Raw genomic sequence first — 23,681 nt, 5'->3', positions numbered from 1 at the left:
TGGAGAAAAATGAACATTTTAACTGTACACAATTCAAATGGAATTTGAACTGTTTCGTGTTATAACCGACATTCTATCCAAAAGACACTTCTTATGAGCAATGAATTGTATGGTCACATGGTTCATGGCATATTCGTTACAAACTGAGTGTAATGAAAGAGCCTTTACTGTCTTTTCTCACTTTTTTGGCAAGAGCACTGAATATCCCCCAAAACAGCCTCCTGGTCAGACAAAGTTCTTCCTCTGAGGCGGAGCCAAAGCCACCCCATCCATCATTCAGACAGTAGTACTTCCTGTTCTGCTCAAAATGATTGGTCAACAGCTGGGAGAGGAAATGACCACAGTGATAAGTAGAATTATGAATACCTGATTTATCTTTCAATATTTTTTGATTGAATGCTTTATTTTTTGTTTTTCTCTATAGACCTTCAATGGCATCTTGGAGTTTTCTGAAAGATGAGGGACGTCAAACACAAGATTATGCAGAAGAAATTGCAGCATGGAGGGATTCAGTTTTCTGTGGGAATGAAGTTGCACACAAGCAGTCGATAAATAATAAGAATGGATTATAAATATACAGACCCATACAATATAGAATTGTTTTTACAGTAATTGACTGATCTTAAAGTCAGTCCTACAAGAGCAAGAACAGACAGACAGATACAGTGAATCCACATTTAATGGCCTATTATTTGCAGAGATCCTTAAAACATTCACTCTTGTAATTGCATCAATCCTATTAATGACTTTTACTAAATAATAAGATCAAGACAAAAAGAAGCAACTTTTAACATCCTCACCCGCACACTGCCAGCAGACAGTCCTGTATGGCATCTCTCTGGGCCTTGGTCAGTCCGCTGGCTTTAGAAAGGCTGTAGACACCCTCCAGAAGCCCATCCACCAGCCTGGTCCATAGAGATGAAGAGTCACACAGCAGAGAGGAATACTTACTCAGCAGTGGCAACATGGCCACACATATGTATCGATTGAGGGCCAGTGCCATGTCTGTTCCACCTAACCCTGTCTGCAGAGAAAGATATATAGTACTATATAAAAGTATTCAGCAAGAATGCATTAAATTGATCAAAAGTGACAGTAAAGACTTTTACATTGTTACCAAAAATGTCTGTTTCTAACAAATGCTGTTCTTTTGAACTTTCTGTTCACCAAGAGTTCTGAAGCAAAGTGGATCATTGTTTCCACAAAAATATTAATATCAACATTGATAATAAAACAATATATTAGAGAAATAACAGAGAAATACATTAAAATAGAAAACAGCTTTTCAATTTTCAATTCAATTTGATTTAAAATGAATCTTAAATTCACAATATTAGTGTTTTAATGCTAGTTCTGTCATGAAACTCTATGCTTAATGCAAGCTGATGATATTTACAACGTTAACTACTTGGCACAAGCTGATTGGTCCGTGTTGCATCTGCAGCCAATGAGGTTGCTTCTCAACATTTAAATGGTTGGTTATCATTCTCTATAGCAGTTTGCAGCACGCTTTCAGAGTTAGTCTAAAACCCTCCACCTTCCCCAGCTCCACCTTAATAGATCTGCTATCTGCTTATTTGTGCAGCAGCATGTCTTACATGCTCACAGCAGAGTGTTGTGTATGTGTTGGGAGTAGCAAGTTACTGTACTTGCTCTCCAGCACCAATAAAAATAATCAGCATCACCACAATAATCAACAGCAGCAGCAATTCAGTCAATGATATGAGTTGATTTAGGGGTGGTTGAACTTGAAATTATATTTTCTTTTTCTGCTGCAGTCATACAGAGCTGTTGAATCATGTAGAACAAACAGAACTGTGTAATATGTAGGATTAAGACTGCAAGCCTTTAAGCCCCTCTTAACCTTTATTTTGGCATTAATTGCAGGGTTCAAGTCTTAATTATGGGAAGTCAGAACTCCCAAACTCAAGTTTTTCAGCAAATAAAAGCATTCAATTTCAGGTTAGTTCCTCACACAAAATTGTATTGTTTGACTTTAAAAGACTTGAATACAGTGCATGAGTTGAATGGGCTTTTTTGGAGCTCAAGAGCTCCATTAGCACTCATTTGCATTATATGGAAAAAGGAACCACATTCAGGTAAAACCCATTTGTGTTACACTGAAAAAAGAAGTAATATCAGTTTAAAAAACATGATGACAATATTCAAATTTGGGTGAACTTTTCCTGCATGAAATGTCTGCCCTCTTACAGTATCCATGTTAACAGCCGCTTGCAGGTCCGGCAGGAAACCACACTCCAGTAGACGTAGCAAGAACTGCTGGTCCTGAACTCCATAAACTCGGTCCAAAAACAGCACCATGGCTGCTTTGTGATCCGGACAAAATATCCGAGACATATCTGGCTCGATCACTACATCATCTGAGTATAACAAGCACAAAATATTTTCAACCACCAATTAATCACTTTTGGTCACTCCAAACTAAATGTGCTTAGTTTATTTAAAAATTGAGCTCAGGCTTTCTTATTACACTGATCCCAGTTTTTAGAAATCAAATACATTTAGAAAGACTGATTTCACATCATGAATGTATAGTTTACTTGCGTTTACAAGTCAACAAACACCCACACACTCACCTGTGTTTACAATTGGTAAACTAAAAGGAATATTTATAATGCCCTCCAGATCCTCTCTGGGAACGAGAGACCTCAAGATCGCCCTGAATCGGATGGCCTCACCTTTCCCCGCTTCTATGAGCTGCAAGGCCACATGCGCACCCAATAGAGACAACCATTAGCAAACCTTGAAGAACCTTTGAAAGCTTTAATAAAAACTGAAATGGCCTTAAAAAGTAGATAAAAACCAATTAGCCCTTTCTAACGCATTCCTTCAAACACATTATGAGGCTCTTATCTAGCTTTCCCAGCGGGTTTCCTGAAACACTTACATGTGTTTCAGGGGCGCAGCGACCCAACAGATCGATCAGAGCAGAGTAGAAGGTCATTATGGCGTGTCCCATGTGGATTATATCATCATCTTCATCATCAAGCGCGTCACTAAGAGTGCAGGTCAGAACGAGACACGATTTATGAGTGAGAAAATATGAGAAAAACAAAGACAGAATAAAACTGAAATGCAACACTCACAGTGTCCGGTTGGAACTGTGTGCAATGGCAGCACTGGTTCCATCCTGCTTGTGGGAAATTCTGATGGCTTCCTCCATGGTTGCTAGAAGACCATTTCCCCCCTCCCCTCGAAGAGCCGGGCCAAAGCACTCAGGTCGACGAATCAGAAGCCTCACCACCACATAGGCGTTCTCCTCAACACTCTCACCTGTATGAGGAGAACAAGTAATCAAATCCAACCAGAGGTGTTCAGTTAGGTTTCACCATGTCAGTATTCCAGATTTAAACTGATCATTACCATTGCAAAATACTGCAAAGCGCAGGAAGTCCAGGTAACGCTCTCCCTCTACAGGATTCCATCCAATATCAGGGTATCCTTTGGAGACCAGCAGAGCACAACTACACAAACCACAGCCTCCTAAATACTGCACAACCTGCACAAACACATTCAGAAAGACCAGATCAGTTCAATATCACCAAAAGTCAGAAGGGATGTAGAAGAGAGAAAAAGTAATCTGTCAGTGAGTCTTACTTTCTCCAGATCCGCCTCTGTAAGAGCAAGTGCAAGCTCGTTGTTGTCCATGACAGAAGCGGCCACCACATCCAGAGGAGTCGATCCTCTCATTGAAGGAGACGCTGATAAGAAAAGAAAAATCACATTTACTTTTGTCTACTTCTTTAAAAATGTTCAGGTTGAAAGTTAATCATGGGTTAAACCATATCAGTATCAGTATGAACATACCAAGCCCAACATTGCTGTTGTCCAGCAGGTAGCTGAGATGATCAAACATGGCCTTCTGATTATGACGACTGATTCGACAGAAATAACACAGGAAACGACAGCAGTGCGCAACCATCTTGGGGAACATGATTTCCTTAATGAGGCAAGAGCATCTTCGTTAACAGAGGACCTCACTGGATTGAATCAATTAAAACATTCCACTTAATCTAATGATTAGGTTCTAATGTGTGTGTTTCAATTATGCAACTGTTATCTGACTACTGTATAACAATAAACATAAGCTGATAATCACAGAAAATATTTGTTAGTATGATTACCTTGGATTCTCTAGCACCAAGAACATTCACCATAACTTCCATGACGGTCTCATGCATCCCCAGAGCTCTCATCAGATTAGGATGCTGATAGAAAACTTTATTGTTCATAATGTCACTACACAAGAAATAAAACAGGTCTCAAAAACAGGATAAACTGGTTTGGATATACTGTAGCAATACAGAAAAATGCAGAAACTGAAAGAAAACTGCATGATGGAATGTGTTAAAGGGATACTTCACCCAAAAATTAAAATTAGCCCATGATTTACTCACCCTCAAGTAATCCTAGGTGTATATGACATTCTTCTTTCACACGAATAAAGTCTGGGGTGGCTCTGGGGTGTTAATAAAGGCCTTCTGAAGCGAATCGATGCGTTTGTGTAAGAAAAATATCCATATTTAAAACATTATCAAGGAAAGTTCCAGCCGATCGCCTTCCGTGGAAAAGTGTTGAAAGTGCCTTCTCGCAATTCAAGATGTGTACATGACGTCATAACCATAAGCCCTGTCCCAAATGGCACACTTCATGTGCACTTTCGGTCTTGTGGACTTACAATGGCCGCTGCGTGCGCGTGTCCGTTAAGTCCACGAGGTCGCAGGGTGTCCCATTTGTCATTTTAGGTCTCAGAAGGGTGCTCGCGAGCGACCCCTTTGAGGTCGATATGCGCCCTCGATGCGTACTCCTGCCGAGCCTGCACTGGTGCGAGCTATGCAGCGGACTTCTTCCCGGCAGTCAAAGCGGCATTACGTCGTGAAAGTGCGGACTCAGAGGAAGACCGTGAGGGTTAAGGGTGCCATTTGGGACAGGGCCATAGACAGTAGGGTCATGACGAGCGCCCCTGGTCGCGTTTGTTTTTCGATCATCAGAGGCACTTCAACACTTTTTCCATAAATTGAATAAGGAAGACTTTATAAAGTTTTAAATATTGATATTTTGTCTTACACAAACGCATCGATTCGCTTCAGACGGCCTTTATTAACACCCCAGAGCTGCGTGGAGCATGTTATTTGATGGACAGATGCATTTTTTATGGACTTCAAAAACAATTATTGCCATTATAATGCTTGGATTAGCCTGGACTTTTGTAATATAACTCCGATAGTATTCGTCTGAAAGAAGAATGTCATATACACCTAGGATGACTTGAGGGTGAGTAAATCATGGGCTAATTTTCATTTTTGGGTGAACTATCCCTTTAAAAGTAATTCTATTGGCTGAGACGTTTTATGGGTATCCTGTTTAGTGCCTAAATAGAAATGCTAAAAAAAAAGATTCATGATGCCTTTGTGCTTAATCAAGAAAATACACAACTGTTCAAAAGTTTGTTTTTGATAGAAGTTTCTAGGTCTGCTCACCTAGACTGCATTTATTTGAAGAAGAAAAAAACAGTAATATTGTGATTTATTTATTACAATTTAAAATAAAGGTTTTCTATGTATTTTAAAATTTAATTTATTCCTGTGAGGGCAAAGCTAAATTAGCAAGCCTTATTTCAGTCTTCAGTGTCACGTGATCCTTCAGAAATCATTCTAATATGCTGATTTGATGTTCCAGAGACACTTATTATTATTATCAATAGTAAAATCAGTTGTGCTGCTTAATATTTTTGGGGAAATGGTGAAAAAATGTAATTGTTTGATGAATAAAAAGTTCAAACAGCATTTATTCGAAATAGAAATCTTTTCATAACAGTATACATTGATTAACTTAATGCATTCTTGCTGAATAAAATATATTTCTTTCAAAACAAATCTTGACCCCACATCTTTGAACGGTAGTGTAGTTAATGGCTTTTAAATTACATATTATATTGCCAAAGCTAAATCAGTCAACTCAAACATTTCTCTTTTCTTTGTTTTATATATTTATATTGTTTTATATTCATTGTCAAGAAGATTGCTACTCTCATACTATTTAAAAAAGGTCAAGTGACAATAATAGAGTGAAACTATCGCCAGCAATCATCTCTCACCCCAGTCCTCTAATCATAAGTTCCTCTTCTTCTTTGCCCATCCTGGTCGTGAGCAATGAACGAATGCATGCTAGAGCCCACTGTAAGTTAAGAGTGTCTTCCACAGATGCCTGGCTGATACAGTAAGCCTTTTGTAGTGGAGCAGACATCTGGCCATCCAGCCCAGCATACTGTTGTAGCAGCAGGCTGAAAACAGCACGCACCAGATCGGGGTCTTTAATCGTCCCCTCCTGGGCCCAGTGCAGCATGGTCTCTGATATCAGCTGCTGCAGAGAGACTAGAACAAGAGAGCTCTGTTTTAGCTTAGAATCACTGTACCTGTACAGTTCCCTTTCGAAAGGGAACTCGAGCTGCGTCAGCTAACGTTACGGGGAACGCCTCCAGCATGACCGATGCCTGAAATCACAATCAAAAAACGTCAATCCTATTGACCGGCGACAGCCTATGATGTCATCAAGGTGCGACCAGGAAGTATATAAGGGTGCCTTGTCAACATGACAGCATCTTTTTCGTCTTCAGGGACTGTTTTGCCTGTCTTCACGTAAAGCGTCTACAAGAAGAAAACAATGAAGTGTGCTGAGAAGCAATGCCACTTCCGCAGGTGTGTTGACCCGTGTACCAGGTTCCTTATGCCTGAGGATACACACACACACACACTCTGCGTTTACTGTCTGGGAGAAGAGCATACACGGGAGGTTCTCGAGGGAGCCTCCAGTGCAAACTGCGAGCGTTTTCGCCTGAGAACGCTCCGCTCTCGTCTGGACCTCTTCTCGAGGGGAGAGGTTTCAGCATCTGGGGACGGCCCCGCTTGAGCTGAGGCTGAGCGGCGTCTAACATCATGGGGTTCCCAGATGGATCTGGCTCGTCGTCTGGAGACAGGTATGATTCTCACGGATGACGATCCAGATCGCGAGAGGCGGACTTCGGAGGAGGAGCGGGATCTAGGTTCCTCCTCCTCGTCTGCTGCTCTTCCATTCGAGCAGAGCATGGAGGAGGAAGCTGGTGAGTCAGTTGAGGCTGAAGTCTCTCAACCATCCTGTCCCATGTACGGGGAGTTGATGGAGGTGATGAAACGCGGGTAGACTGCAGATGCCTTGGCGGCGCGTGAGGAGGAGAGAGGCTGGGCGTCCAAACAGATTGGACGATCGGTTTCTCTCCGCCCATGACCTCCCAACTCCTGGGAATCTTCCATTCCTTCCAGATCTCCATCAGCAGATCTCAAGGGGATGGAAGAAACCATACTCAGCCCGCATCTATCGACATCAGCAAGCTAATTTTGCTGATGTCGAGGGATTGCCCGAGGCTGTGATAGTTGAGAACTATCTCGCCTCTGGCCGGCCGTCGACACTGAGGGCTCCCACCCTGCCGACAAAACCACTCAGAACGACTTCTCGTCTGAACGGCAGGGCGTACATGTCAGCGTGTCACGCTGCGGCGGCTCTGCACACCACAGCGGTGTTGCAGGCTTACCAGGCGGACCTGCTGAAGGACCTCGATCAGGGGGAGGGACTACCCCCTGATGCGATGGCCGAGTTGCGCCGGACCACAGATCTCTCTCTCCGGGCCACCAAACAAATAGCGTTCGCCATCGGTCGTTCTATGGCGGCGATGGTGGCCACGGAGAGGCATCTGTGGTTAAACCTTGCGTACATCGGGGAGAAAGAGAAGTCCTTTCTCCTCGATGCCCCGGTTTCGCCATCTAAGCTTTTCGGCAGCTCCGTCGAGACGGTGGTGGGAAAGTTCAGAGAGGCGAAGGCACGCTCAGCGGCATTTAGAACATCCATTCCGCTGAGGTCCCGCGCCCAGGGAGTCGAGTGTCCCTGGCCCGTCACGGTCTGAGGGCTGGAGGCGGGACCAGCGAACCAGCGTCGCCTCTCGAGCGCCCCCTCCGTGGAGGACTGGTGCGCAGAGGAGGTGGGACACCCACAACAAGAAGAGGAAGGAAGCCGGTGCTGGGAACCGGAACCAACGGAGGCAGCACGATAGGACTCCGTTGCGCAGATGAGCGCTGTCTTTCCCATCCCTTCGCCTGGCTCATTGGGTGAAAACACCCCCCTCAGGATGGTGGTCGAACACTAGCTTGATAAAGGCTAGTTTCTCAAGGTTTGAAGCACCAGAGAAGCGAGCGGTGAGTCCCCCTCGAGTAGGGTGAAACATTATTTTAATATGTTTTCCAGGACTCTCTTTCGCTCTTCGAGAGGGTTTGGGGATTATGGAACATCATCGATATCGCAGGGCCTGCAGCTCCCCGTGAGTAGCTAAGAATGATCTTCTTTGCAACATTATATATTTATGCATAATGCTATACTTTAGCTAGTAGAGATTTACCACCTCTCCGTGTTATCTCTCTCACCTTTGTGAGTGGTTTTTGCCGCTCTTGCTCGAGGGCTTGTGGCGTGTGGGGCGAGTTTTGTTTCCTAGCTTTAAGTATAAAGTAGCCACGACCGGTTAAGCATTAATGCATGAGCTGTAGTGAGATCTGCGCCCAGCCCTTTGGGCTTTTGTATGGGTTTCGGGGCCTCGTTGTTTTTACGTAAAAGGTGATAATATTTCTTTCCCGAGCCCTGACTAGATCTAGTGCAGGCTTAGCGGGGGGCGTTTCCTTTAAAGGCAGGTATTGTCACCCTGGGTCTGTCTTTTAAGTATAAGAACAGTGCTTTGTTTTCTGCATCCTTGATTCAGCCTCCTCTTATTACAGAGTCGTCCGGCCAAGGCCCGCCTCCTTCTCTGCGTTCTGGGGTTATTTAGTAATGCAGTCTAGGTGTTGCAGCAGAGATAGCGACTTTGCCAGTGGTCGTGGGGCGGGGTTAAGCGTCTTTCGCTTGTGTGCGATTAGACTTAATTTGCTGTAACCCGCCTTTCAGAGCTTGTGTGGCCGCCACCTTCTGGCGGCCCCCGGCCTCATCCTGGAGGATGGCACGGCTGGTGGGCTGCATATCTGTATGATGTTTTTCACCCTTTGCTCTATATCTTCTGCTCCACCTTCTTTAGGGCTTGGGTTGAGCTGAACATCGCAACCTTCTGCATGGCGGTTTTGGTCGGATGCTCCCTTGAGGCCCGAGCATTGCCAATGGCTGACGCCCTTGCATGATCGGCAGGCCGCTGTATGAAAAAGTAAGGTGGCCGCCCCGAAGCAGGTGACGTAAGTTGTACTCCCCTCGCTTAAGAGGATTTTTAAGCATTTGTTCGCTGAGTGCACTGCTATTGGCAATGTGTTTAGGTTCATGTTTGTAGGCAACTGACCGTGAGACTGCGCCGTCACGGAGGCCCTCTAGCTTCTGGGATGGAGCCAGCCCCAGGTGCGGGCGTATGAAGGCCAGCTGATTGTGAGTAGCCAGCTTGGGCAGTCTGGGCAGCAGACTCCAGGACAGGTGGTAGGCATCATCGGGCCTCCTTGCAAGAGAGTCTCGACGTCGAGGCCCGTGTGGGCCTGGGAGGATTTTTTCCGTCAATGTCGACTTCAGCAGAAACCTCGTCAACTAGTAGGCCCTCTTTGGCCTCCTTGAGGATGAGTCCCCAGGTGATAACTGGATGTCCAGTTCTTCGTCAGCAGCAGACAGCTACCGTCAGCCCGGGTGCAGCAGCCAGCCTTCCTTTAACCGCGGCAGGGTTCATAGAATCTGCAGACCTCCTATTTGGAGGTAGGCCCTGCTAGGCCTCCCTGAGGGGTAGGCTCCCGTTTTTGGGTCACCTGGCTCAGGTATTAGGCCCCGCCAGGCCTCCCTGAAGAGCCTGCTGTGAGCAGCAGGCCTTGCCCGGTCTCCCCCGAGGGGGTATTCCTGGGCATTAGTCATTCGACGGCGGCACGAGCTGCTAGTAGGTAGTAGGCGCTACCAGGCCTCCCTAAGGGCCTGCTGTGGGGTAAGCAGGCTCACTTGACCTCCCCTGAGGGGGCGCTCCCGGGCACCAGCACTGGATGGCTAGCACGAGTTGCTAGTAGGGAGTAGGCGGTAGGCCTCACTGGGCCTCCCTGAGGGCGAGCTCCCAGTTCCCACTCTCTGTGACGGTGAGCGTTGAGTGCTAGCAGGTGGTAGCCCTCACTAGGCCTCCCTGGAGGCTAGCACGTTCTGCTATCAGGTGGTAGGCGCCGAGCCTCCCTGAGATCGTTCCCCAGTCCCCGGTTTCGGTAACGGTTGGTAGCATGGGTTGCTAACAGGTAACAAGCTGCACGGGCTTCCCTGTGGGATTCGCCATTGGGTATCAGGCCTCAACCTGGCCTCCCCTGAGGGCACGTTCCTGGTCTTCAGTCACTGGACACCTAGCAGTGGATCGCTGTCAGGTAGTAGGCTTCACCAGGCCTCCCAGAAAATTCGCTCCTGGGTGGTAGGCCCCAGCGGGCCTCCCTAACGCGAGCTCCGGGACCTCAGTCATCTCTGACGGTTCGTACGAATGGCTAGAACAGGTGGTAGGCCTCGCCAGGCCTCCCTGAGGGTGAGCCCCCGAGCTTGGACGCTTGGTTAGCTGGCTTAACGTGCTATCAGGTTGTAGGCCCCCACTAGGCCTCCCTGAGGGGGTTCCAGTTCCAGTCACTGTGACAAACTAGCATGGACCGTTAACAGGTCTTACTACCAGGTGGTAGGCCTCGCCAGGCCACCCTGGAGGCGAGCCCTGGAGTCAGGACGCTCGGACAGCTAGCATGGTCTGCTGTCAGGTGGCAGGCTTCCCCAAGCCTCCCTGAAGGAAAGAGTCCCCATGGCTATCAGGTGGTAGGCCTCACTAGGCCTCCCTGTCAGAACGAGTCCCATTCTCCAGCTCCCTCGAAGGCTAGCTCGACTGCTATCAGGTAGTAGGCCTTGTTAGGCCTCCTTGAGGGTAAGCTCCACTGTGTTTCAGACACTCGAGCAGTCAGCACAGGTTACCAGGTGGAGGGAACCCTAGGAGGGAACACATAACTGGCTTTACGCTGACAGCTAGTGGTCACCTGCTATCAGGCTCCGGTTTCTAGCCGGTAGCACCTGAAGGCACTGATCCGTCGGTTGTAGGTCCCTCGAGGCCTCCCAGCTAGGATCAGCCTGTAGGCCTGTTCGGCCTCCTGAGCATGTTTCAAATAAGTGCTTGGTAGATTCTTGGATCGAGCTGCAAAATTCCCCTCGCTAGCAAGGGTTAGGAAGCACTTCGCTGAGCGCTGCTCTCCAGGATAACCCGTCTCTGAGATCCAGCTGGTGGAGGATACTGCCATTTTTTGCAGTACCACAGTGGGATGTCTCTTCGGAGGCGAGTACCAGAGGCTCTGTTCTTGACAGACAGGGTTGACCGAACCTATGTGTCCCACATAGAGGTCGCTGGGTCAGGCTTCCCTGGTGGCATTCGGTGGAATTCTTCCCGAATAGTGACTGGCGCGGGTTCCCTCGGGTCCCCTAGCCACGTTCCCTTAAAGGAACCCCTTCTGTCGAATGGGTTGGTTCCAGGCCTTCGAGCGACCAGGGTACGACTTCATATGGTGCGAAGGTTCCTTCTCAGGTTTATAGCTTGGGCTTTGACCGTAGGGAGCGCTGTCAATGACAGCCTAATGTGACCAGAGAGGGAGTGGTTCAGGCATTTCAGTTGAATTTGCTTGTCCTGACAGTTGTCACTGCCAGTGGGCATGCACTCCCTTCGGCATGGCGGCGTGGGTATATAGTAGGGCTGGGCGATATGTGAATTTTTTTGGGGGGATAATCGCCTTCAAAAATATCGCGATATCTGATAATATCGTCTACTCCGCACTGACCACGCCCACGCGCGCAATTTCTCATGTCTGTGTCAAAATTTTCCAGGCAGAAAATGGAGGACAACGGCTTAATATCAAAGAAAAGATGCACACCGGTAATTTGGCAGTATTATGGATTTAAAACCAAATGCAAATGGTGAACCAGCGGATCCAACAGAGGCTATCTGTAGGCTGTGCAAAAAAAAGTAAAGGTTAAAGATGCGCAGACCACTAATCTCCGCTGCCATATCCACATACACCATCCAGTGTAGCGGCCTCATTTGAGCCCCGCTCTGCAGCCGCTTCTCAAAGCAGGAAAAGTTCTAGTTTAACTCAGATTGCTTCTGCGTTCGCTTGTGGAAAGAAGTACGATAAATCCAGTTTAAAATGGAGACAGTGCACTCTAGCTGTGACCCGTTTTCTGGTTAAAGATATGATGCCTCTTAGTCTTGTGGACCAGGCAGAATTCCGGTCCATGCTTCAAACTTTTGAGCAGCAGTATGAAGTACCCAGTCGGAATTAATTCTCAAGAACAGCTATTCCAGAGCTGTATAATACAGAGAAAACTGAGGTTATGACTAACATCAGTAGCGCGGATTACGTCGCTCTTACGACGGATGTGGTCGAGCAGCAATACGATGACACCTTACATGTCAATTACTGCTCATTACATAGACAAAAACTGGGTACTACAATCAAACTGCCTCGGAACGATTTATGTGCCTGAGAGCTACACAGCAGATTATGTGGCAGATAGTCTCTTGGAGAGTGTAGGGCGTTTTCACACCTGAAAGTCCGCACCAAGGTCCGAACCGAAGTTCATGTTTTGATACATTTTATACATTCGGTTAGTTTTGGTTTGGTTTCACATTGCTATCATGCGAGCGCACTAAAGAACTGAACATGACACACTTGCGTCCACTCGTCTTCATCTATGTGGGCGGCATCTGGACATTGATTGGTTTGTAAACGGATGCGTCTTTGACAAGAGTGAATGAACGGACGCATATCGTTGCCACTATTGAAAGGTGCGCATTGCTGGACTATTTTCTTTTCGTTACGTTTAAAAGTGGACATTTCAAGCTTTATATAAACATATTTCTCATGTTTGTGAAACGAGTAGCTGCTGAGTTTGGGTTTATTTGAGACATGCTCAAGTTCATGCGCAAAGCATGTGATCGCTCCCGCGATTATAGTCTGCTATAGACTATTTGCTTCTTATTTATTAAATCCTGGCAATTATCTGATTAAACGTTGATTATAATTAAGATACAATTTATACAAAACGAAATTCACATTAAAGAGAGGCTTTCTAAGCAAAATCATGCAAAATTTTGTGTCTAGAAACCTGCGTTAGATTGTTGCGTTAATGTTTTATAAATGCATAGGTTCAATTAAATAACGTGATGTTAAGATTATATTTTATTTCTGAGAACTAACCTAATGTATTTTTAAAAAATGAAATCATATTTGTTTTAATTTTGAATGATAATTTAGATTTTTGATGATTTTAATGATTTTTAAAAAAAATGCATGGCAACTGCTAAGACATGCATGCAAACCACAGTTAGCCTATACGTTTTATAGGTTCAATTAAATAACGAGGTGTTTGGATTATATTTTATTTTTAAGGTGTCTAATAAAAAAAAAATCAATTGTTTTAATTTTGAATGATGATTTCGTTTTTTGAAGATTTTACTGATGATTTTAAAAAAATGCATTTATGATTTTCATACGCAACTGTTAAGACATGCTGGGTAAACCACATTTACGGTGTTTTACAGATCACCTGCATAAAGTTATTTTAAGGTTATGTGTGTTTACCCATATTTTGATTTAAAAAAAAAAAAACGTTTTGAATATGTTACTGATAAAAGCAATTTGTCTAAATGATTGAATATCGTTCGCATTGTGTCCTGAATAAAAAAAAAAAAATTTCAAAGGTTTCGCTCTCTCGTTTTATTTTTAGCGTTAGTATTTTAAATGTTTTCCAGGTTTACATGTTTGATTAATATTTGTATTATTAATAGGCTATTCTATTTATAATTTAATAGCCAATAATATTTTTAGAGCTGTTTAAAACATTTAGCCAAGCCAACCTATGTCTCGTTAATTTGTAACGTGCTTCTCTTTGCGCACAACCACACCAAAATCTTATCCATATACTTCAATGTTTTGCTTTAACACATATAGGCTACTGTAGCTATGCATCAAAAACACTAAAAAGGTAAGTGTATGGTAACTACTAAGCTATTTATAATGTATTTGGCAACGCAATGTCCTGTGAGTTTATCAGTCGTCATTTTTACGATACTGTCGATTTTCGTCTGATAACACTGACTGTAATCGATATCGAGATATTTGCGAGACATCGTCGATATACAATAATATCGTCATATCGCCCAGACCTAGTATATAGTTCCCCGTAGCGTCAGCTGACGCAGCGCGAGTTCCCTTTCGAAAGGGAATGTCTCAGTTACGTATGTAACCCTAGTTCCCTGAGAACAGGGAACGAGACTCTGCGTCTCGTTGCCATGCCTCAGGGCTTGCCTGCCAAACAGTCCCTTCAGACGATTAGATGCTGTCTTGTTGACAAGGCGCCCTTATATACTTCCTGGTCGCACCTTTATGACATCATAGGCTGTCGCCGGTCAATAGGATTGACGTTTTTTGATTGTGATTTCAGGCACCTGTCACACTGGAGGCGTTCCCCATAGCGTCAGCTGACGCAGCGTCTCGTTCCCTGTTCTCAGGGAACTAGGGTTACATACGTAACCGAGACGTTTTAAAAGTACTGGTAATAGAATCAAGAGGCTATATTAACTAGTGGTGTCAACAATAATCGATTCGGCGATGCATCGCAATGCGGGGCATGCACGATTCAGCATCGATGCGGCAAAGTGCCATAATCGATTATTTCACCGTTTATTTTCTGGCCTTGAGTTGGACAATAAAGTTGTGAAGTTTCAATTACTTCAGGGGTCATAACAACAACAACAATCAAGATGGCTGAGGCGGAGGGAGATGACTGCAATAGACGGGTAATTAAAAACGCACCTAAAGCTTGGAAAGCGGACATCTGGGCACATTTCAGATTCTACGAAGATGATGGGAAACTAGACAAGACTTACGCGGTGTGTAAGACCTGCCACACTAAAATCAAGCAGGTTGGCAATACAACTAACTTCACGAACCATGTTGATCGTTCTAAAGTAGAGAGAAGAGAAACATTTCTCATTCAAAGCACTGAAAGCAGTGATTTATGTTTTCTTATATTTTATTTTATTTAATGACATTTATGTCAAAGATACAGGAGAGTGATAATACACACATAGCAGCCAATACAATCTGTTGTTCAATTCAATATCTGACTGCTTGTATTGCCTCATGACTGATTAAAAATTTGCCTTGTTGTGTGCAGTAGAATTTTGATGCATCGCAATGCATCGTAGAATCGAATTGAATCGAATCGTTATCTGGTGAATCGTAAACTAATCGAATTGTGAGGCCAGTGCCAATGCACAGCCCTAATATTAACACAGTTCATAACATAACAATGTGGTCCCATAATATAATGAAAAAGATAGGTAGTGTTTCTGACCGGGTTTGTCCACAAACTCCTCAGGCAGGCCAGACATTCTCCTTTTTAAATTCATTATTTTATCCACTAGGCCTTGGAGGTGATTCCTGATTGACAGGTCATCCTCATTCTCATTCTCTGAATCACTGTCTATCTTAATTCCTGAAGTAAACAGAGAAAAAAACGACATTGGAATAAATGCTTCACGTATGAGAGGTCAGTTGATGGAAATACAATTATTGCATTGGTTGTCCTAATCGGCTGCCTACCACAGTGGGTCATTAGATTCTGATGGAATTCCCACATCAAATCTTGGATATCTTCTGGGCACGGACAATCCTGACACTCCTCCCGGAAGCTCAACATCATGTTTATCTGAACGGAGAAAAAAACTCATTAGGTACAATTGAATCTGCATGAAGTGAAAATTCACCATATAAGGCATGTTATAGATTTTATTTTCAACGATTCATCCGTTTCATTTTTTTTATTTTATTAAAGTTGGACCTCATCATTTTTAATCAAATTGATAACTCAATCTTCAGGTGAAACGACAGACTGTTCTCCAAAAAAAAGTTTTGTTTAAACCCATGCCTTTCTTAAAATCAACTGCAAGCTTGCCTTCAGATCTGCCTCCATCCAATAAACAACTTAAGTTCCCAACCTAAATCTTTCCTTTTTTCAAAAATCCATTTCACTCAGATGTAAAAGAAAAGATCTGTCGATACTTACATTACAACATGACTTTAAAAGGATAATTCATACAAAAATAAAAATTAATCAAAAAGTCAAGTTACTCAACCTCATGGTATTCCAAGCCTGTATGACTTTCTTCTGTGGCATACAAAATAAAATATTGTTTACTTATTTTATAGACATTTTTCAAAATATGTTGATTTGTGTTCCACAGAAGAAAGTAAGTCATACAGGTATGGAATGACATGAGAAGTATACCAGTTATAAGTCTAAACCAGTTATCCTATGACCTCTGACCTGTTCCTGAGGGGGGGAACGGAACTCTTTAGTTTTGCGTGCAGTGAGGGCAGCAGACATGTTGAGCGCATCCATAACTTCATTGTACCGGAAGCGCTGGTTGTCTTGAAGACGACCAACAAAGTCACCTGAGAATGACATCACAGCTTCTACTCTGTGACGCACCTGGCAGTCACACAAGTACTTCAGAAGGTGGCACACCTGATGATGAAAAAGAAAGCCAGTCAAAAGTTTAGAATATTTCAGATATTTTTATGTTTTTGTAAGAAGTCTCTGACACTGGCCAAAGATTCATTTATTTGATTAAAAAAAAACTGTAACATTTTTAATATTGTCAAATATTATTGCAATTTCTATTTTAAATATATTTTAAAATTTACTTTATTTCTGTGATGCAAAGCTGAATTTTCTTCAGTCGCATGATCCTTCAGAAATAATTCCAATATGCTGATTTGGTGCTCAAGAAACATGTACTGTTATTATCAATGTTGAAAACAGTTTTTGCTGTGAAAACTGTGAATTTTTGAATTCCATTCAAAAGTTTAAGGCAAGTAAAATGAAAAAAAAAAAAGAAGAAAATAATTTTATTTTATTTAGCAATAGCATGGATTATCTAGCATTGGTTCTTTTGAACTTGTTGACCATAGAATCCTGAAAAATGTATCATGGTCTTAACAAAAATATCAAACAGCAATATTTCACATTATTAAAGTTTTTACTGTATTTTTGATCAAAAAAAATGTACCATTGGTGAGCATAAGAGATCAAAAATACAAGAAACTCTAATCCAAACTTTTGACCATATAATGTAGATCAGGGATGCCCAATCCTGTTCCTGGAGATCTACCTTATTGTGTGTTCAAGTCCTGTAGTAAAGATCGTATTTACGAGTTGAACGCACATGTACGCCACCATGAAGTCGTAAATACCAGTGGAAAGTTCTGGATTTTCGTTAAAGGGTTAGTTCACCCAAAAATGAAAATTCTGTCATTAATTACTCACCCTTATGTCGTTCGACACCCGTAAGACCTCCGTTCATATTCGGAACACAAATGAAGATATTTTTGTTGAAAGCTGATGGCTGAGAAAGGCTTCAGATAGGCCTCCATTGGCATTCAGTACACTTATACTCCCAAGACCGATAAAAGGCACTTAAAATGTCGTTACAAAGTCCATCTCACCACAGTGACTCTACAATAATCTTACGATGCGACGACAATAGTTTTTGTGCGCAAAAAAAAATCAAAATAACACCTTTATCCAACTTGTTATTGCCTTCCGCGTGTGCCTCCACGACGCATGCGCGAGAATATGACGTAGCGCCGGGGTTCGGGAATCCATGAAATGCACACTTTAGTCCCATTTTGAGAACTACGCCGAGACCTAAAGCACGATCAATGTAGAATCCAACAGAGCTGAGATACGCGCGTCTTCCTCTGATTGTAAACAAATCACTTCTGGGTCATCTGTCCGAACGCCGGATCTGCGTCATATTCTCGCGCATGCGTCGTGGAGGCACACACGGAAGGCAGTAACAAGTTGGAAAAAGGTGTTATTTTGATTTTTTTTGCGCACAAAATCTATTGTCGTCGCATCGTAAGATTATTGTAGAGTCACTGTGGTGAGATGGACTTTGTAACAACATTTTAAGTGCCTTTCATCGGTCTTGGGAGTATAAGTGTACTGAATGCCAATGGAGGCCTATCTGAAGCCTTTCTCAGCCATCAGCTTTCAACAAAAATATCTTCATTTGTGTTCCGAATATGAACGGAGGTCTTACGGGTCTCGAACGACATGAGGGTGAGTAATTTAATGACAGAATTTTCATTTTTGGGTGAACTAACCCTTTAAGCCCCAATCTGTACGATTTGGTCAGTGAGAAACATGGCGGAATCAATGGATGCAACGTCTGTAGTTGACGGTAAATTTTTGTTGAAATTCTGTTTACTAACCTAGAAACTGCTTGTTATAATTAGGCTACAATTAGCCTAATATATAACCTAATATATAATGATACAGTTTACAGTGGCTTCATAGATTAATTAAAAACGTAAAAGATTAAAACTCACCCGATGCGCATTCTTTGTTCTTCTTTTTCTATAAGCAGAGTTAACAAATATTGCTGTATTTTCGTGAAATTCATTAAAAGAAGGTACACCGCCATCTTGCTCCGACCAAAGAGACTTGAACGCACATGATGCCGTAAACACGACTTCTCACCTCGTAAATAAGAACAACCCAGGAGGACTTGAACGCACTATTAGTTCAGCTCTAACCCTGATCAAACACAACTGAATCAGCTAATTAATGCTGCCTTCACATGCTATTGGAATTATCGTAAATACAAATTTTCTAATGGGTTAAAAATTGGACATGAACGCCCACTCAAGTCAAAATTTGAATGCGATGAGCTCGTAATCATGACTTCAGAAGTAGGAAGTAGGATATTTCCGATAGCACATTAAGGCAGCACAAGATCTTCAGGAGAACTTGATAATTACAGATAATTGGATCAGGGTTGGATCTGGATTCACTCATTCACTCATCCTCAGGAACAGGATTGGGCAGCCATGATGTAGACAATGACTACATTTTTGGGTGAACAACCTCTTTAAATGATTTGTGCCAACCTGTAATTTGACAGCTTCTGGAAGCTTCATCTGAAGAAGACTTTGCTGAGGGACATTATTCTCCCAATCTCTACCCTCCTTTTTCTCTCTTTTTCCATCACTCTCTTCAAGTTCATCCATCTCCTCTGTTTTACATGTTCCTCTCATGTAACTGACTGGCAGGATGAGACTAAACACGGCCTCCAGATCTGTCCCCTGATACACACCCATCATCAGGAGTGTGTGAAGTAAACCGAGCAGAGGAACCAGCAGGAGCTCTATGCTGCCACCTGCAGGATCCCTCACACCCTGCCCAACTGCTGTCACTGCCTCCTTCAGCATCGCAGTGACAACAGCCTTTAATACATCCAATGGGAACTCTGGGCTGTCTTGGCGCAAGTTACTCCACAAAGCCCCATCGTTATCTCCTTCCATCGCGTCTATTTTATAAGTTCTAATGAAGCAAGGCGATGTGAAGCGCATTCTCGGCCGCAAGGAAGTGCTGAAGTAACTTCCTGGGAATCTTTGCACTTTCCTGTTGTTTCTGAAAAGTGTAACAGACTGCGTGGCATCTGTTATGGGCACAATGTATTCATGGTTCATTGCCTGCCTGGCACTGGCATGGGCAGCGAGGTGGGTGTTGATGAGGAGGTTGTAGTAACTTATCCGCAGATGACCTGGCATTCTAGGGCACTGCAAGGCGAACAAGAGTTGTGATTGGTCCACATGGCTGCAGAGGGCGTGGCTTACATGTGTGTTTCCGTGAGCTGAAAGGGCTGAGTAGAGGCGAAGGGTGTGGTCATGGAACTTCAGGAGATCACGCAATTCGGACAGTTCGAGAATGTCCACACACCTGAAAAAGGGAGAAGTAATAATAATGGACCGTATATATGTGGAGAGAATGGAGTGTATATGTTAGCAGCAACTTGTCATTTCCAAAGTGACCTCTGACCTGCTCTCCTCAGGTATATACAGGGTCATGATCTGTCGGATCTGAGTGCAGCGAGCTCTCCAGCCATATCTCTCCTCCAGACGGGTCACTTCCACAGGCTGAGCGTGGTCAGGTACTCGGGTCCACCGCATAGGCGTTAAGTGTTGAACACACAGTCTGGGAGGGCACTGAGGTTTCGTATTTCTTCTTTCGCTCCGAAAAACTCCCGCTGATAGTGGCATCACATTCTGTGGGCAACAATACAAATAAATATAAACTGCAGCAAATTTTATAGGGAAAGCGATATAGAGACAAAGTAATTTGATGTTTTATTTGTTATGTGCAGATCAATAGTGCAATGCTTTTTTCTGGGCATTCTTAAGTGAATACAATTAAATGCACAGTGGCATAAAAACAAAACATCTGATATCTAAATTTTGATGTGAAGTGCATATTTGTATTTGTGTATGGAGATATCAAATCTAATTTGATATTGATCTGTACTCTTGTGCTGATTTAAGACAAGCTCAGCCAAAATGGATGTGTTGCAGCCCATTTTAAGAAGACTGAGCATTTAAAGTTTTTGTTTATTAATGGCAAAGGAGTTATTGCTGGCAATGAAATTCTTTTAAAGCTCGCAAGGAGACCCCCTGGGTTAAAATAACTTTTTCTCAGATTTATTTGGTCCGACCATGGAGAACGAAACTGATGTATTGGGTGTAAGGCTTGTACCTTGACACGTCCCAGCTCAAACTGGAAGACTTCAGGGCTGGTGGGTTTAGCAAAAACAGCAGGAAAGAGCTTGGTGCCAGGTTCCACCTACAAATGGAGACAAACGCTGAAGTCAAACTAAAATAAACACTAACATCTAAACACGAAAAACCTATGAAAAAAAAGATAATTTTTTTTAATACAAAGTGTGTATAAAGTGATTCGCTGATTGTTTATGGCTAAAATCACGACTACATAACTTAGTCAAGATAAAGATATGCTTGAAATGATGGTATTTTTCCAAAAGTAAGCGTCATATGATATTTTATGGGACTATGTATCCAAAGATGATTAGAATACATGATTATATAACCTAAATGATACATAAATGATATGCACAGCTAAATATTTGAACTGCAACCTCTGACTTTGATGTTTACCTGGTAGTATGTCGCAAGTTCCTTGCCATTAGCGGTGAATGTCAGGAGCCCTGTTGCTGTGTCAGCCAGACAGCCAATCTCCAGGCCATTGCTGTTGCGATTGTGGGACAGAACACTGCCCTCTGTTGCACACACCATGTAACAGCTGCTACGCTTGACACTAACAAATAGACACAAACCAGTATTATATAATATTAAAAGTATATATTAATATTTTAAATTAGCTTTTATTTCATATTTTATGCGCTTGTGTCATTTTTATAATTTTTTGGGTGGGAGTAGATTTGTAAAGCTATAGCTTAAGTTGTTTTTATTTCAGTTTTACGTGTAGTAATTTTATCACTCCAACTTTTTTTCTCAGTTAGTTTTCATTTTTTCATCTAATATTTAAATTTGACAGGGGCCGAGAGAGCTCAACACGCTGCAACTGAAGAAAACATGCCAATAGAAAAAACACCAGCAAATTAAGAAAACATCATCTGTTTGACAACACATGTGCTGAAAAAAGTTCACAATGCAATACAGAAACACACTGCAAATAGCACAGACCACAATGGAAATATTTCAAGGGGACCCTAAAAGTGACGAACCTGGCTGGGATATGCTTGTTCAATGTCTACTCGTCAGTCGTCAGTGGGGTTGTCGATGACTTGAACGGTGAGTTTCTTATTTATTTTAACATCCTGATTGAATGTGCGTTGTGAGTAATTTGGTTGCATTATAAGTATTTGCAGCACATGTTGTCAAATTGATGAAGATGTTTTCTTAATTTGCTGGTGTTTTTTCTATTGGCATGTTTTCTTCAGTTGCAGAACATTGTGCCCTCTCGGCCAACATATTTTATCAGCTTTATTTCAATTACCAAAAATTATTTTTAAAAGTTTTATTTTAGAGTAAAAACACTGACACACATAATGTAAACTATATACAGTATATATATACATTATGTATTCAACAGAAGGACTACAAAAATAAATGTTCTGTTTTCTTTTTTTTTTAAAGATACAGAATCTTTTAGAGGCCACATGTGTCCTACCTCTCGTGAACTTTTCCCCATTCATCCCCAAGAGTGACTGTGACACTGCAAATGCTGTCCAGGTCAAAGGTCACATCATGATGGTGGAACTTAGAAGTTACCCATCCAACCCAAACGGAAGAAGGCTCCTGACTGTAGGGGATTCTCACAGAGTAATAATACTGCAGTGAGAAAGATGAGATTATGTTAAATGTACTCTAACTCAAGACTACTTGCTTGAAACTCACAAGGTCCAGAAACAAATAGATCGATAAGAAACGGGTTATTGTCTACCGTAGTGCAGTGAACGAGGCAGTTGTCTTCATCTTTCTCGATGGCCAGCACTTCCTCCGACAGACGAGCTGATGAGTGACTGGTGTTTAACTCTGTTTTCTTCTTCAACATAAACCTGCAGTCATCAATTGATACAGGTATGTAAAGACAATTTCAGTCAATAGTTTCTCCACCTTAGATTAATCATGTTAGTACAATTGTGTTTGGTGTTCTAGAAGCAAAAGTGAACAAGGAGTGAAGTGAACTCACCGCTGCTTGAGTCTGGATGGCTTCTCCTGACTGTGGTCCTTGTGATTATTGAGTTCATCTCTGGATCCTGCGTATCTGTGAGCTTTCATCAATAACTCAAAGTCAGACTCTGCTCCTCCTTCCTCTGGATCTATGAAGTGGCACACCGCACCGCTGCTGACCTCGCCGGGGCCAGAGAACACCTGGGCGCACTCTACTGGCATGTTCAGACGGTAAAATCCAACATAACTTGTGCTCCTTTCCTGCTCCCCAAAAAACTTCTGTGTTACTTTCAGACATGGGGTGTTGTCGACTGTTCCGACACGAATCACCTGGGTAGAAGTTTGAATATAATTTTAAACATAACATTGTATGAGATAAAACTAAATAATTATATATATGTGTGTCCAATACATATTTTAAACAGTTTATTTATATACTGTACATAAATTAATTAAATTAAATTAAATTAAATTAAATCAAAAGTGCCCAGTTTATCTGCAAAAAATATGATTTAATAAGCAGCAATTATCGGGGCCAAGCACAAAAGAAGAAAACAAGGAAGCTAGCCAGACCAAATGCAAAAATGAGTAAAGACATTTTAGACAATTTTAAGCAAAAAGGTTGAAAACCCACATAAATACATTGAGTTGTATAGTATATGTATATGTTTTGTTTAATTATAGCGCCACCAAGTAGTGCAGTCCCACCACTTCTTTGTGTGTCCTCAGAGTGCCCCCATACATAAGTGAAAGCGTATCAAATTTGGTGAATCTAAAGATATGACTCCCGTCAAAATAAGTCAACCAAACCCTAAGTTATAAGCATGTGAATATTTGATTTTACCACTAGTTGGTGCTGGCTCGAAACTTCTCAGGCTCCTTCAGGGCATCATACAGCATTTTATTACAAAATTCAAATTGGCCAACACACAAAATGGCCGATATGGAAAAAATGTGATATCATTCTCAGCATGCCGCCCCGAATCTTTTATGATTTTTTTGGCAAACCATTCAAGTAATAAGCAAAAAATATAATTTTTCACATCTTTTGACCAGTAGGTGGTGCTGTGC

At 42.7% G+C, this 23,681-nt stretch overlaps 1 protein-coding gene across 2 annotated transcripts in view; it reads right to left on the bottom strand.

Annotated features, from left to right (window-relative positions):
* Positions 1-23,681, bottom strand: part of ryr2b (ryanodine receptor 2b (cardiac)) — an 84,475-nt gene that overhangs the window by 46,136 nt on the left and 14,658 nt on the right. For both annotated transcript variants that reach the window (XM_079833088.1, XM_079833089.1), the window contains exons 29-50: positions 22,630-22,940; positions 22,381-22,495; positions 22,108-22,268; positions 21,072-21,231; positions 20,653-20,739; positions 19,942-20,168; positions 19,011-19,842; positions 16,381-16,581; positions 15,657-15,762; positions 15,409-15,549; positions 6,119-6,395; positions 4,146-4,260; positions 3,829-3,961; positions 3,619-3,722; positions 3,385-3,520; positions 3,108-3,294; positions 2,909-3,017; positions 2,598-2,718; positions 2,212-2,381; positions 801-1,024; positions 427-517; positions 182-322 (exon numbers count right to left, since the gene is read on the bottom strand). In XM_079833088.1, coding sequence (XP_079689214.1) covers positions 182-322; positions 427-517; positions 801-1,024; positions 2,212-2,381; positions 2,598-2,718; positions 2,909-3,017; positions 3,108-3,294; positions 3,385-3,520; positions 3,619-3,722; positions 3,829-3,961; positions 4,146-4,260; positions 6,119-6,395; positions 15,409-15,549; positions 15,657-15,762; positions 16,381-16,581; positions 19,011-19,842; positions 19,942-20,168; positions 20,653-20,739; positions 21,072-21,231; positions 22,108-22,268; positions 22,381-22,495; positions 22,630-22,940 — 4,149 coding nt within the window. The remainder of the gene's footprint in view (positions 1-181; positions 323-426; positions 518-800; positions 1,025-2,211; positions 2,382-2,597; positions 2,719-2,908; positions 3,018-3,107; positions 3,295-3,384; positions 3,521-3,618; positions 3,723-3,828; positions 3,962-4,145; positions 4,261-6,118; positions 6,396-15,408; positions 15,550-15,656; positions 15,763-16,380; positions 16,582-19,010; positions 19,843-19,941; positions 20,169-20,652; positions 20,740-21,071; positions 21,232-22,107; positions 22,269-22,380; positions 22,496-22,629; positions 22,941-23,681) is intronic.

Source organism: Gobio gobio (assembly GCF_949357685.1).
Source record: "Gobio gobio genome assembly, chromosome: 13".
Lineage (NCBI taxonomy): Eukaryota > Metazoa > Chordata > Actinopteri > Cypriniformes > Gobionidae > Gobio > Gobio gobio.
Note: the sequence above shows the minus strand (reverse complement) of the source record. Positions and strands in the feature narration are given on the sequence as shown.